This window comes from Bison bison, unplaced genomic scaffold (genome assembly GCF_000754665.1).
Source record: "Bison bison bison isolate TAMUID 2011002044 unplaced genomic scaffold, Bison_UMD1.0 scf7180017864456, whole genome shotgun sequence".
In the NCBI taxonomy this organism is placed as follows: Eukaryota; Metazoa; Chordata; class Mammalia; order Artiodactyla; family Bovidae; genus Bison; species Bison bison.
In genome coordinates, this window is record NW_011495018.1 from 11,757,992 (window position 1) to 11,773,133 (window position 15,142).

The 15,142-nt window shown below is 34.5% G+C and overlaps 1 protein-coding gene across 3 annotated transcripts in view; it reads left to right on the top strand.

The window, feature by feature from the left end:
• TIAL1 (TIA1 cytotoxic granule-associated RNA binding protein-like 1) overlaps window positions 1-14,348 on the top strand; it is a 23,524-nt gene extending 9,176 nt beyond the window's left edge. For 2 of the 3 annotated variants that reach the window (XM_010859257.1, XM_010859258.1), the window contains 10 exons: window positions 2,653-2,802; window positions 3,043-3,097; window positions 3,253-3,340; window positions 5,225-5,300; window positions 6,940-7,048; window positions 7,374-7,469; window positions 7,588-7,672; window positions 7,888-8,011; window positions 8,355-8,494; window positions 9,331-14,348. In XM_010859257.1, the coding sequence (XP_010857559.1) occupies window positions 2,653-2,802; window positions 3,043-3,097; window positions 3,253-3,340; window positions 5,225-5,300; window positions 6,940-7,048; window positions 7,374-7,469; window positions 7,588-7,672; window positions 7,888-8,011; window positions 8,355-8,494; window positions 9,331-9,457 (1,050 nt within the window). In that variant the 3' untranslated portion in view covers window positions 9,458-14,348. The remainder of the gene's footprint in view (window positions 1-2,652; window positions 2,803-3,042; window positions 3,098-3,252; window positions 3,341-5,224; window positions 5,301-6,939; window positions 7,049-7,373; window positions 7,470-7,587; window positions 7,673-7,887; window positions 8,012-8,354; window positions 8,495-9,330) is intronic. The other variant, XM_010859259.1, reaches the window with a different exon arrangement.
• The last annotated feature ends 794 nt before the right edge of the window (window positions 14,349-15,142 follow it).

The following is a 15,142-nucleotide window of genomic DNA, read 5'->3' on the forward strand; positions in this document are numbered from 1 at the left end:
TTAGAAGAGGAGGAGAGTTGTCAACTGTGTTGAATTCTGCTTGAAAGTCAAGATGAGGAAGAAAAGGGATCACAGAGATGGCAGAGAGGTCATTGGTGAGCTCAGCACAAAATTTCCTTGCCGTGGTTGGGTTAGAAACTGACTGGAGTGTGTTTAGGAAAGAATGGAATGTGAGAAAGTGGAAAGTCACTAGAAAGTGTTTTGAGAAACATTTGTTGGTTGTTGTTGTTGTTGTTTTTATTATTAACTTATATGCACAATCAGCCACTTGAGGGTAGAAGGGTTTGAAGTGAACTTTCATAATTTATCCATGTTGTACAACTCCTACACTTGAACTTGTAAATAGTTTTAAAGTCTCATATTTCTCTGCTTTGATATTTATGTCATCCAACAAAAATTGGTGACAACATCAAGGTAAGGACACAGTCAGTTTTAAATTTTTTTTCCCTTTGGGTGCACAGCATGTGGTATGTTAGGGATCTAACCCGTGGCCTTGGAAGCATGGGTCTTAATCACTGGACCACCAGGGAAGCCCCCAGAGCGTCCCTTGGTAGTGGTGTAAATGGAACGCTTTCAAAGGCCATGAACTCCACTGCCGAGTATTGGTTTCCTTTCATCAGTTTCATTTCAGTGTGTGAGAAATCTCTTTCTTGCCCTTATGATGTTCTACTTTAGATATTTTATCTTAGACTGTAGCTGCTTTCCCTGTATACATGTGTGTATGTGTGTGCTCAGATGCTGTGTTGTGTCTGGCTTTTTGCCACCCCATGGACTGTAGCCTGCCAGGCTCCTCTGTCCATGGGAGTCTCCAGGCAAGGATACTGGAGTGGGTTGCCACGCCCTCCTCCAGGGGATCTTCCCAACCCAGGGATCAAACTTGAGTTTCTTAAGGGCTCTTCCATTGGCAGGCAGATTCTTTACCACTAGCGCCACCTGGGAAGCTCCACCTCCATATACTATAATAAGTGTACATTACCAATTCTAAGGCAAATGTTAAAATTTAATTTTAACATCTCTGACAGTGACAAAAAAAATCAATGGTGTCTTAAGTGAGATGAAATGCAGTGTGATACGAATATCTAAGTGTGTGTACACATGTATGTGCGTACATTGAATGGGATCTGACCTACTGCTAGTTAGAGAAATCTGCAGTCAGTATGCACAAGTAGACTAATTACCTGAAGCCTGTCACAGTTGTACTCTACCATTGGATTCCTGTACATTTTACTAGTTATCCACGTTTTCCTTTGAGACCATCAGGAAAAGAGGTAGGATAAAGAGGAAAGCTGACTAGCACAGACTTAGCATCTTACTTGAGATCCTTTCTTCAATGAATGTTACTGGTAAATGTCAACTCTTTCACAAAAGGAATTTGAATGTGTGCTTCTCTTTGGAGCCTTTACCCGTTTCCTTTCTCTGCCTCGCAAGTACAACAGAGTTCACGTTCACGTGGCTACAGTAGGGTTTTGTGTGAGAGCCCACAGTTTTCTTGTCAGTATTAACGATTACACTTTTTTTCCCTCAAGGAAATGCCTTCTGGTTGCTTCACCACTATTGTTTTAGACGTCTTATTTTGGATTTTTCTTCTAAAACTTTCCTGGAATGAAAAACAGTGGTTGTTGAAAAGAGCTTTATTTTATCTGGTATTTTTAATCCCTTGTAAGTGCAACTGGAATTGCCATATTTTAAATATTATTTTTAGTGTATTTTACATTGAACAGTGATGAATATTTTTAGCCTACATAAAACATATTTGTACAATTGTATAGCTGTTCATTGTAGGTTGCTGTCTTACAAAAATTGATTTCCATTTTGGTTCATAAGTGATATAGTTGCTATAATTTAGGTACTTTCTTTTATATTGTTGTGTTTTTTTGTTATTGTTGATAATTTTATATTGCTGTTTATTTAATATTTATTGGTGTTGTATTAGACACTCTTATATTGGCATTTTCTGATGTAAAATCATAGCTTTGCCTTGGAATATTTTATTCAGACACATTTTCAGAAAACCTTTTCGTAATCACTAGTACATTTTTCTGGTCTTTGGAAGGCCAAATTCAAAGTGTATAGAATCTCCAATGCTTTCAAAGCTTTTGAAAGGGATTTCATTTCAACACTTGATTATAAATCTGAAATTTTTCAGTTTCCATTCTTATTCCTTCCTTATCCAGAGAAATATATCATCTTGTTTCATCATGTATAGTACTAATCCTAGTTTCGATCAGAAGTAAAGTTTGTAAAGTTGGTTCATTTCTGTATTTTTTTATAGTCATGGGATACAGTTTATGAAGGATTATGATGCTTAAATAGAGTTCATCCCTTTGAAAATAATGTTGGGAGAGGAGAGCAGTGGTAAGGCGTGGTCCTCATCTCTCAGATCTGAGCTTGTTTTGTTTAGTATAAACTTCTGTTTTATATTTAACATTTCACCAGAATCCTATATTTTTATTTAATACTGATAGTCATGATTCTCTACTGCTTTGTAGTTCTGCTTGAGTACAACAATATTCTGAGGTACAAAGCCAAGTATAGGTGTAAATCTTATAAAGTGTTCGGCTTTGTAAAGTGTTAGGCTTTCATAAGCTTATACAGTCTCACCTCGTACATTCCTAGCTATCAGTAATGTTTTTTCCTGGATTTTCTTCTCAGCAACCCGACAGCAGAAGGGTCAACTCTTCTGTTGGGTTTTCTGTTTTGCAGCATACAAGCAATGACCCATATTGCTTTGTGGAATTTTATGAGCACAGAGATGCAGCTGCTGCGTTAGCTGCTATGAATGGGAGAAAAATTTTGGGAAAGGTAAGATCATAAATGATGGCACCTTATGAGTATATCTATCTGCATGTCAGATTAGTTTGTGTTCTTTCTTAGCAAGTTTTTAAACAAATACTCAGCTCTGCCAAGTGATGGTTTTGTTTTCTTCAGCTTAGTGCTTTTACCAAAATTCATTCTGCTTGATAAATGATTTAATAAGTGGTAAGTGGTATGAATCATAATGACATGCCTAATAATTTTATGAAATATAATCTTTATTTTTAGGAGGTCAAAGTAAACTGGGCAACAACACCAAGTAGCCAGAAAAAAGATACTTCCAGTAAGTACTCCTGCTGCATTTTACAGAAGAGTTCTGAAATTACCCTGGCAGCATTACCAGCTCACACAGGGCTTTGTCTTCCTTTTAGCGTTGCCTAAAAAAAGGTTTAGTCCCTGACTTCTTAAATATTTGATTACTAAATGCTTTGATTTCAGATCATTTCCACGTGTTTGTTGGAGATTTGAGTCCAGAAATCACAACAGAAGATATCAAATCAGCATTTGCCCCCTTTGGTAAAATATCGTAAGTATCATAATCAATACTATATTCAATAGCAATAGGCAAAAGTGTATATGATGAACTTGTATCAGAGTTAAGAGTTTCTTTCCCTAGTTAGTGTGATTTTTTTTGTTTGTTGTTTGTTTGGTTTTTTTGATTAGTAGATGTTGTTGAAAATGTTAATGTCATTTCAATGTTTTGGGGTCTTGTTTTCATCTAATCCTGTGTATAACATGTGAAAAAATTTTAAGTGATTCTATTTGTTATCTTTAAAGCAGATGTTTGGGTGGTAATGCCTATTATAAAGTCTAGCTTTTGTCAAATGTTTTCAAAATTTGGTTGTTAAAGATACTGGTTAACCAAAATTAAATGTGATTTGCGTTGTGTATTAAACTTTTATAGAAGGAATTTATAAGTGGGGAAAAGTAGGGAAATCCTTGGGTATATTGTGAAATTAGAAATGTATATGTTATTATAATGATAAATGTGTTTTGATATTTTAGCTGAAAAGTAGCACTATTACAGTATGAAAATGTTTCAATGTCTGAGCCATAAATGTGGGATTAATTAGTAGATTATGGTGTTTGATTCTGCTAGTTAGGGCCAAATTGTGGTTTATTTATTTTTTTAAACAAAGTTTATGCTCAGATTTTACTGTATTGTTACTTGATCTAATATATTGGAAAATTAAAAGTGGTTACAAGTTCTGTAAAATGTTTATCACAATTTATCTAGTTAAAATCACATTATTTTATGTATTTATTTCCTGTAGATTTAAGTTAAATGTTTTAGTACTTTACAAAAATATGTTTCACCTAAGAACAACAATATTTCTCTCTACAGTTTGTTGTTCTGTAGATTTTATTTGATAGATGTAATTCTTAATTTTCTATTTTGATATTTGCTTTGCTTTTTAATCTCTAATAAATGTGGTAAGTAGTACTGTTTTAAAAATCAGTGTAAAAAATAATACAGGTTGCTGTTTTTCAATCTTTATTTATACCTGAGACCTGCAGTTTTTCTAAAGTCCAAGTCACAATTAAAAGTAATAGCATTCTGGTTATTTTGCAGAATTGCTCATAAGAATGGACAGGATCTTGAAGGCTAACTGCAAGGAACTGTGCACACTGGAACTCAGTTGTAGATTTTTTTCTCATTTCTATTTATTATTATTATACATTATTTATATATACATATTTTAGTATTTACATTTTAACATTCTATATTCAGTGGAGTTCTATATTTCCAATCATTTTAACTTACTCACTAAAATTTCTGTGTAAATCTGTTGTTTTCGTACTGGTGTGCTTAGCATTGTTGTTAGTTTTTTATTCTCCTTTCTTAAATTTCTGAAAATGTCAATTTTTCAAAATTTACAGCTGCCCAAACTCCAAAATGATGGTAGAGAATTGACCAAGAAAAATAAAGAAATCTGTTAACAGGCCATGTATGCCTTTTTAATTCCTATTTTTTCCTCTTTTTCAATTTTTTAATATTTCATATATTTTGTATCACTAGGCAGAAAACATTTAACTATTTAGAGTTTGCATGGTAAAGTAGTTAGCATTGTTACAGTAATTTATAGAACCAGTAAACCTTAGCGGACACTAGCCGATAGAATATTAGCAAAGGAAACTATTGTTCCTATTAATCTTCAGATTTGAGCATTTAGTTTAGAAAGCACAGGCTATTTGATTAGGTTGCATGTTTATTACATGTTTTTGTCCTACTGCTTTTTTCTAACAGGTAAAGAAGCGTTAGGGAGAGTTCAGGAATGGCTGTAGTTAATTAGGGCTAACTGAAATTTTATTTAAAAAAATGCTCACAATACAGTGTGTGTGGTTCCTTTTAGTTTTTATTTTGAGGATGACTCTCACTTCCCTCATTTAGCTGTGCTTCTTTTCACAGGGATGCCCGAGTAGTTAAAGACATGGCAACTGGAAAATCCAAAGGCTATGGCTTTGTGTCTTTTTATAATAAACTGGTATGTTCTTTCGGCTCAATTTGAATTTAATACAAAATTCAGTCATCAGTAAATGTTTTTGGATGTTAACAAACACGATGATTGTGTGATTTTGTTTGTTTGAGTAATAGAGCATAGTTCTTTTTTTTTTTTTTTTCCATAAGCTTGGAAATAAATGGGAAAAGATAGGCTGGTTATAAGGTGATGATAAGGGAGAATATTGAAGTTTGCAGTTGTGACTTGGTATGGGTAAGATGTGTTAGAAATAAAACTCAAAATTAGGACGCATGAGCTAACCTCAGAATTTGGAGGGAAGGTAAATTATATTTGTCTTAACCATGAAAATCTCAATTTTAACTTCTTAATTATATTATCTGTATTTTTGTAGCTGGGATGGTAATGACTACAGCAAGTTATGTAAATGAAATTTTAGGCAATTCATATTGATTTTTGCATGTATTTAAGAAAAAGGCACCAAATATCTAAGCATTTGCATTAACTGTAACATCAGATAATATAATGGGCTTTGATATTAACATTTTGGAACAGTTTCAACACTAAATTGCACGTTCTGTTGAAGCAGGAAGATAAAGGGACGAGCGTTGTAGATTTTTTGGCTGTTCTGAGTCTTAGTTGTGGTGCGTGTGATTCCTAGTTTTCCCTGTGCGTGCAGGCTCTTTAGTTAGAGGCATGCAGGATCTAGTTCCCTGACCAGGGGTTGGCCCCAGGCCCCCTGCAATGGGAGCCCGGAATCCCAGGCACTGGGCCACGAGGGAAGGCCTTGGAGTCACGTTGTGTTTTCGATTAGATTCTTTGCAAATGCACATTAACCTCTATAATCTAAACTCACTTTTTGGGGAACTCCCTGGCGTTCCAGTGATTAGGACTCTGCAGTTCCATTGCAGAGCGTATGGACTCGATCTCTGGTTGGGGACCTAAGATCTTGCATGCCATGTGGCATGGCCAAAAAGAAGGTTTTTTTAAAACATTCTAAATCAACGCAGAAGCTTTTTGTCTTAAGCTTTAAATCTTGTGTCATAGTCATGTGTGTATGCATATGTGCTAAGTCATTTCAGTCGTGTCCAACTCTTTGTGATCCCAGGGACTATAGCCCACCAGGATTCTCTGTCCATGGGATTCTCCAGGCAAGAATACTGGAGTGGGTTGCTATGTCCTCCTCCAAGGGATCTTCCTGACCCAGAGATCAAACCCTTCTCTCTTAGTCTCCTGCATTGGCAGGCAGGTTCTTTACCACTACATCACCTGGGAAGCCCTGTCATAATCATAATCCATTGCTATTAAAATGTAGATTTGGTAAGGGATAAGATGATTTAGACCATAATATCAAAAGTTTTTAGATACTCTACAGTAAATGTTATGTTACGGATCAACAAGATATTTAAAAACAACTGTGTCCCTTTTCTTGGTTATAAGTGGGATTGTGATTTTTCTCCTTGCATGTTTGAATTATAAATTTCCCTTGATGCTTAAATGCTGTTCCTAGTATCTTAAAATGTATAAATAAACATTGCTGTAATGAGTCACTTACTGATAAGATTTTTTGTATCCAGAAATGCCAACATTTTATTTCATCTTAGTGAGTCTTGTGTACCATTATTTTCTGTGTTGGTAATCGCTCTTTTCCTTATTTCCTTCACAGGATGCAGAAAATGCAATTGTGCATATGGGAGGGCAGTGGTTGGGTGGCCGTCAGATCAGAACCAATTGGGCCACACGTAAACCACCTGCACCTAAAAGTACACAAGAAAGTAAGCTGCGTCTGCTTTTGTGTTTTTAACGGCACTTCACAGAATCGTCTATTCGTATAGTCTTCATTTCTTAAAATTTAACTTTGTTAGCATTGTAAGACTCGTTTAATTTTCCATATATTTATCTGAAAATAACTGGGCTTTGATGTAAGTATATTTGAAGCTGTGAACCAGCTGGGTTCATAGGTCAAATCAATAGTGTCAAGGAGAAAAAAGTTCTGTTTCTCCCCACAGTGAGGCATATCTCATATCTTTATAGTATTAAGTAACCCATTTTATAATGCTGTATAACCGTCAACACTTTTTTCTTTCTTTCTACATACAGATAACACTAAGCAGTTGAGATTTGAAGATGTAGTAAACCAGTCAAGTCCAAAAAACTGTACTGTGTACTGTGGAGGAATTGCTTCTGGCTTAACAGGTATAGTGAATCTTTTTTCCTAGTTCCCTTCTCTGTGGAGCTTCATCATCATTAGTAGTAATTTCTTGATAACATGAACCTTAAATATTTTTACATTTTTTGTATGTTTATTTTTCAGATCAGCTTATGAGGCAGACCTTCTCACCATTTGGGCAAATTATGGAAATCAGAGTTTTTCCAGAAAAGGGCTATTCATTTGTCAGGTATAATTCTACCTTACATGTGATCCATTCCCTTCAGTTATATTATTTGATCCCCTCAAGTATGTGTTTGTTAATTTAGTACTTCTTTGCAATATAGAACTTTAAACTGCCTACATGATGTGCTTTAGGAAAATACCAAGTTGATAGGTTTAAGCTAAGGGGTTTCTGTATTACTAAGTTTTTTTAAAAAAAACCTCCTTCTCTTCCTCTCTCAGATTTTCTACCCACGAAAGTGCGGCTCATGCCATTGTTTCGGTGAATGGTACTACAATTGAAGGACATGTTGTTAAATGCTATTGGGGTAAAGAATCTCCTGATATGACTAAAAACTTTCAACAGGTAATTCGATTTTTCGTAGCACTTTTTAAGGTTTCCATCTTACATATCTACATAAGAGCTTTAGAAAGTCTGTAAAAGAAAGCAAACAAAAAAAAAAAGCATATAGCTGCTTTCAGTTGATTTTATTAATGCTATTTCAAAAGTGATTATTTTACGGTATTAACTGAATCTTAATACTTTCTTTTCACAGGTGTCACCACCCCAATAAACTTAGACAATGATAAATAACAGAGTCCTATTCACATAAGGGTGCTTACTTAGTTTTTCTCTTCCTTGTCTCCCACTTTCTTCAAATACTGTGTTTCTTACTCATTTCCTAAAACAGTAATTTGCTTTTTCCTAGGTTGACTATAGTCAGTGGGGCCAGTGGAGCCAAGTTTATGGAAACCCACAACAGTATGGACAGTATATGGCAAATGGGTGGCAAGTACCGCCTTATGGAGTATACGGGCAGCCATGGAATCAACAAGGATTTGGAGTAGAGTAAGTTGTTTGAGTTTTTCCAGTGTAGAAACAGATGAAGTTCCAGCAAAAGGAATCTAAAAGTATGTTTTACTTTTAGAATCTTTGTAAATTAAATACATTGAACTATGTGGTATTATAAACATTGTAGAAGCCTTATGAAAAATGCTAAAACTTTGCTTTTTATAATCTAGGTGGAAAGGGAGGTTGGGATAGCATTTGATGTGTCCTACTCACTCTGTGAGCAGTTGGTAGAGTTTGACTTATATTTCTAATTCACCATTTTATCTACTTATTTACTTTTGTATGGAAAAGATCTTTTGTCTTATTTATGTTCAGAAATTTAATGCTTCATGCCTATTACCTTGTGTGAGAAGTCTCCCAAGATTTATCTAATACAAAGCAGCTTACCCTTTTTGTTTTATGGGTCAATTGCGTTGTTCCTTATACTTTTTCCCCCTGGGCCAGCCTAGATCTTTATTCTCAGCAGTTGCTCCTCCCCCTTCCAGTGTAAACATGTGTTTTTTAAATTGCTTATAAATTGATACACGTATTTACTATGTGTGCAGTATTTGGAGGGTAGATGTGTTGAATCATTTGTTATTTTTTTTTTAAAAATCAGCTTCTAGATATTTATCAGACAACATTATGTTGTCTAAACAAAAATTTAAGACAATATTAAAACATTTTGCATATATGGCTAGATATGTAACATTTATTACTTTGCTCTTTGTTGTAAGTATCTTGATTTCTTGTCTATTCTGTGATTAGGCTCTGCTTGATTTCTGTGTAAATGTATAGATGATTTTTTTATTTGTGTTGGCTGAAGTTTTTTCTTTTTCTTTCTTTCTTCCAAGTCAATCACCTTCAGCTGCTTGGATGGGTGGATTTGGTGCTCAGCCTCCCCAAGGACAAGCCCCTCCCCCTGTAATACCTCCTCCCAACCAAGCTGGATATGGCATGGCCAGTTACCAAACACAGTGAGCGGGGACTCTAAACAAAATGTAATTCATGATAGCTTCAATTTCCTTGTGACACTCTGAAGACATGAAAGTAGACATCGGAAAATGAAAATATTTATTTTAAAAATTGAAATGTTTGGAACCTTTAGCACAGCTTTGCTTTGGTGAAGGACACATGTCTTCTAGTTCTGCCTTTTTAAGTTTTTGTTCATGATGGATATGAACATGATTTTTCTTTGTGTATAAAAACTAAAATAAAGTGAATAAAAAATTCTGACTACAAATTTTGATATAATAGGAGAAATGGGTAATACATTTTGATTATTAGATACTATTCCATTTTTATCTTGCTGTTCAGTATTTTAACTCACTGTGTTTTTAAAAGAGCAAAAAAGGGAGGATCGTGAAAAACTGGGAATCACATATAAGTTCATCCTGAATTTTGATACTCCCCTCCCCTCCCCCGAGGTGGACCACATTCGAAGTCAGCAGGAAAAAAAAAGTGATATTGAGAAGAAATGCATGATTTTGGAGTCGCTTTGGAGGAAATACTTTCTCTGTGCCTAAAGAAACTGAAACCAGACTGATAAAAGAAATTTTGTAACCTAAATAAGGAACAGCATTTGTCTGACTTGAGCAAATGTTGGTGGTCCACATTAAGACATATTTTTAAAACTTTAAAAAGTGTTCATAATTAAAACTGTAGTAAACTACATTTCATTTTGGGGGGAAAATCCCAAGTATGGTGTTTGTATTAAAGTCAGACAGTCATACCTATGCTTTTACATGAACTTTAAATGATATACATTGTAAATATTGAATACAGTGTTTTAAAAGCATGCTTCAACATAGAAGTAGCAACAATGTAATTATTTGAAGTAACACTTAACACACTCCACTGCATTGAATGCAGTGGATGAATAAGAATGTTTAAGACTGAGGTTTCCAAGGTTGGCTACTATGTAAGATTAAAATTACACAAATGACAGAAAAAGCCTTAATTTTAATTTCATACAAATCTGATGCATTAGTACATTTTAAAATGTCATTGGAAATTAGATTTTTTTTTTCTTTTTTCTCTTTTTGCTTTACATCATCTGGTATGTAAATACCTTGATTAAAACCTTGTAAGCCAATTTCAAGGTTCCTATAAGTTGTATAGTACAAGCGTTTTTAAAAAATCTTGGGGTGTTTTTTAAAATTAGATATATTTTGCCCAAGAATTTTTTTAACAAGATTGTTAAAACATCTTATTTAGACAGTTTGATGTACCAATTTATAATTGGATATTCAGCTTAAATAGTACACAGAGTTGTGACTTTTATTTTTAATTAATTTTTTCCTTGTGGGTAGTGTGCATGGGATGACAAGTCTGAACAGAACCTGAGCTGTATGAGTGCAGAGTTTGTAAATGATTTGATTGGGTAAGATTAACACTTGATTCTGAGGTATTTTTCAGGCCATGTGCATAAAATCTGCCTCAAATTTCTATCATAACAGGAATGTAAAAGAAAAATTCTATTTGAATTCTAACAGCTAGGGGGTGCAAATGTTTAGGCAGTGTATTTGAAATGTTTTGAAGTCTGGGCACCAAAATGAAAAAAAAACTCTTTACAGTTATACTATAAGATACAGTTAGCACCCACAAATTACTGGTTTTTAAACTTTTGAAGTCTTATAATTAGCTTTAAAATAATGGTTTTGTAAATTGGTCTCCACAGTAATTTTGGTATTTTCCTTCTTCCCCCATTTAGAAATTTATTAAATATGAAAATTTAGAGTCTGAAGTTGTTCGTCTTCAGGCCAAATTTTTTATGGGACTTTAGTTTTAACCACAGTACTCGTTTATTACATTCATCTATTATAAAATTTACCCTTATTTCTTTTGTTCATGGTTAGTATCTTTGGGGGACGTTATGGAAAATTTACTTTATATTTTATAAGGAAACACTCAAATAATTCAATTATGCCTCCTAGTTAAATTTTTCTTAAATATATGTGAAACTTGAACTAAACTCTCAGTTTGCCTTTTTTGGTCTGCCAGTAAATTAAGTAGCTTGTTGCAACACCAGACTAGTAAATACTGCATAGTAAACATGTGACTGAAGTCTTTTCATCTTAATCTGAAAGAACAAGATTATGTGCTCAGTTCAGTTAATGGAAATTATTAATATTTCTTATTAAATGGTTTTTAAAATACAAAGCTACTTATCCAAATGAAATGTACCATTTTAAAATACAACTATCAAGCTAACACAGACTCAAGACTATTTTATAACACAGAGTGAAGTCAGTGCTATCTTGATCCAATTTAAGCCTAAGAATCGTTGCCTTTTCCATGTTCATTAAAAACAGCAGCAAAGATTCTTTGGCAGCAAGAAAATGTTTATTTCATAATCACTTTGAGATTTATTTTTGGTGATGTGTTTCTGACTGCCACCTTTGCTCTGATCTCTCTACTAGTATTTCCCCTCATGCCATTACCACTTGATTTTCATGTCTGCTGGCAGTGAGAGGCTGAAATGACTGGCCAACTTAAGCCAAAGCTGTAAACAACAGTTGAAGTTAAGTCTTTCAATAAAGACTAGACTATATGAGTGACTTTTTCTTATTGTCGTTTATTACATAATTATCCTTCCAGGCTGCCATGAAATAGGAAATTCCATTTTGTTTTATGTTATTAGTTAAGGTATATGAAGTTTACCTGTATTCAGGACCTATTTCTGTGTTCTGTATAAGTGATAAACATCCATATGCTTTGCTGGATTAAAATTTAATTTCTGGATATGGAGGAGTAGAAATTTGCATCCTTCTAAAACTGTATGTTCTGTTGAATATTCAGTCGCTCAGTCATGTCCAACTCTTTGTGACCCCATGGACTGCAGCATGCTAGGCTTCCCTGTCCATCACCAACTCCTGGAGCTTGCTCAAACTAATTTCCATCAAGTTGGTGATGCCATCCAGCCATCTCTGTTGAATATTAATATAGTAAAATCTCATTAGAGTCCACAAGTAATGGGAACCATAAGTTTACCATTTCTGGATTGATCTTTGGTAGTGCTGTTAGTAAAGATTATGCTCAATAAACAGAAAAAGCAGAAAAAGAATTTAGTAAATTGTCTAAACACCTTTCTAACAGGTGTGCCCAAATTATATCTTACCTATTCGTTGAAAAATCAGCATTTGGGCTTCCACTTAATACATTATAAACATTGAATTTACATTTCTGTATGTATTGAAAAGATACAGAAATGATTTAGACTTTTACTATTTATATAAAGCCTTCAGAGGTTCAAATGAGTGGGTTTTGTTAAATAAGAATTCTGTGTGTAGTAATAAAATGTCTTACTTAGACTATGTTCAGATAGATCACTACAGATTGTATTCTCTCTTCCACTTTCAAATAAGGAAATTATGTGAATAATTATGACATTTTAACAATGTGTCATTCCAAGCTGTGGTTAATTGGTGTGGTATTTAAATGCCGTATGAAACCTAGGCTTATGCCTACCTAAATTGGTCTATTTTGGGAGAGGGGCTATTTTTTAAATAACTGTAGATAAACTAGCAACTATAATTTACAAAGTACTTTGTATAAATATCTCTTTGAGGGGCACGGATAATTTAATTTTAGAATTGCCCAAATGTGAAGGAGGTTCAGTTTATATCTAGAAAATAGAGGCAGGGGATTTATATGTATCTGTCTTAGAAAAAGGGGGTGTTAATAATCACTGACCCTTTTGTTAAATTAGACTTTTGTTTGAAGGAAGAGAAGATTAATCCACGTAACAAACATAAATTTGGCTTTTGAACAATGTCAGGGTAGCAGGTGATGAAAGGTACATATCCAATAAATGAATCCCTTAATGTTCCAACTCAGTTCTGACACATAATGCTGAATTACCACTTTTCCAGATGGTTGCGTTTTTCAAAATTCAGTAACCATTGTTTCTTTGAGATATTCCTCTGAGAAAGTGATCCACATTTAATATTTTGAAGTCAGCTTGAAAAGTTAACTAGGCATGACTAAAACTGAACTGCAATTGGATAGCTGTCAGAAGAAAGCTGGGATGGTTTTACGCTGAAAAGTTATCTCTTGGGGTCAAGCTGTCCAGTTGTTGGTTTTGCAACTGGGCTTAGTTTGTCTGTGGACCTCCTGTTTTGACTCTGAGTCACCCTTGTGAACTGACGGAGAGTTTGCAAACAGCCAGTTATCAGGTGGTTCTGCAGAATTGTTTTTTTGAGGTAAACCAGGTTTTCCTATGTGTAACTAGTATCCTAACTTTCCCGACCATGATGTTTTTTCCCTTCTGTTCCTGTATCTTTCTTCCTTGGGTTTCAATACACCAATGCAGAGAAGTCCACAAAACCGTCTGGACAAAATGGGCATGAAAGGTATAGCCATATGCAACTGTGCCTGTTTGAGAATTGATAATTAATACTGTATAAATTTCAGCTTTTCACAGTTCACTTTACTGGTTAAGACTTGTGAGTTGAATTGTTCCATATGTGGTGTATATGATTGCTTTTGCTCATGAAAAGAAAGCCAATTCACAGGTCTTAACATAGCTAAACAAAACATTTAATAACTTCAGTCCTTTTTGAAAAGGACTAAACTTGGAAGAACATTTTTAACTAAATTGGATAGGTTATATTAATGTTGTGGTATAGGGCCCAGTTCATCCTTGGTTATCTGTTTAATGAGGTTGGGAAAGGAGCGACTAGAATAATAAAGATGGGAGAAGTCCTTGATTCTGAAGAGTGTTAACACAGGAATAAGACAGTCCTGGGCAGGGGTAGTAAACCATGCGTGATCAGGACTTGGTGCTGATACTTAACATGTTAGCGTACATTCTGCACATTGTGTCAAAAAGACTTAACCAGGTTATTGAAAATAAAATATTACCAACATACTTGTCTTATTTACTGGCCTTGATCATTTCAGCTTCCTTTAATGTGTATTTTTATTTTTGTACCTATGTGTGTATTAGAATCTTGGGCACATGTTGCTGTTTTATTAATGTATTTTTAAATATTTATTTATTTTTATTTATTTGGCTGCACCAGGTCTTCTTTGCAGCATGTGGGACTTAGTTCCCCAACCAGGGATTGAACCCAGCTCCCCTGCATTGGGAGCTTGATGTCTTATGCACTCGACCACCAGGAAGTCCTGTTGCTGTTTTAAAATATTGCCTTTGAGCATTTTTAGTAAAATGGGATTAAGATATCCTTCAAAATCCATATTTAGTTTGTCATAACCAGGAATCTTTTAATGGATAACCTTGTTCCCAGGTTGCCTCACTACTTTTCCATCTTTGGATACTTCAGTTTCCCTCCATTAGAATGTAAGCTCCATGGGGGCAAGGACCTTCTGATAGCTACACAAATCCTAGGACTTAAATAACAATATTTGGCACATGGAGGATATTCAGTAGATGTTTATTGCATGAATGTGATTGAGGAAGTAAAAGCAAATGAGTATTTTAGTCTGCCTCTTAGAACACTACATGAGTAGGCCTTGATCAGAATCAACCAAGTGATTGATAAAATGCAGACTGAGAGTCCACAGTTGTGGCTAAATGTAATCCGAGATAAAATTAATTGATGTGGGTTCCTTTCTTCCTTTAGCTCTTCTTAGGGGAAGAAACTCTATGGGCAGTGGTCACAAATTTCCCAGAAAAATTCATATTTTAGAGTGCATGATTAC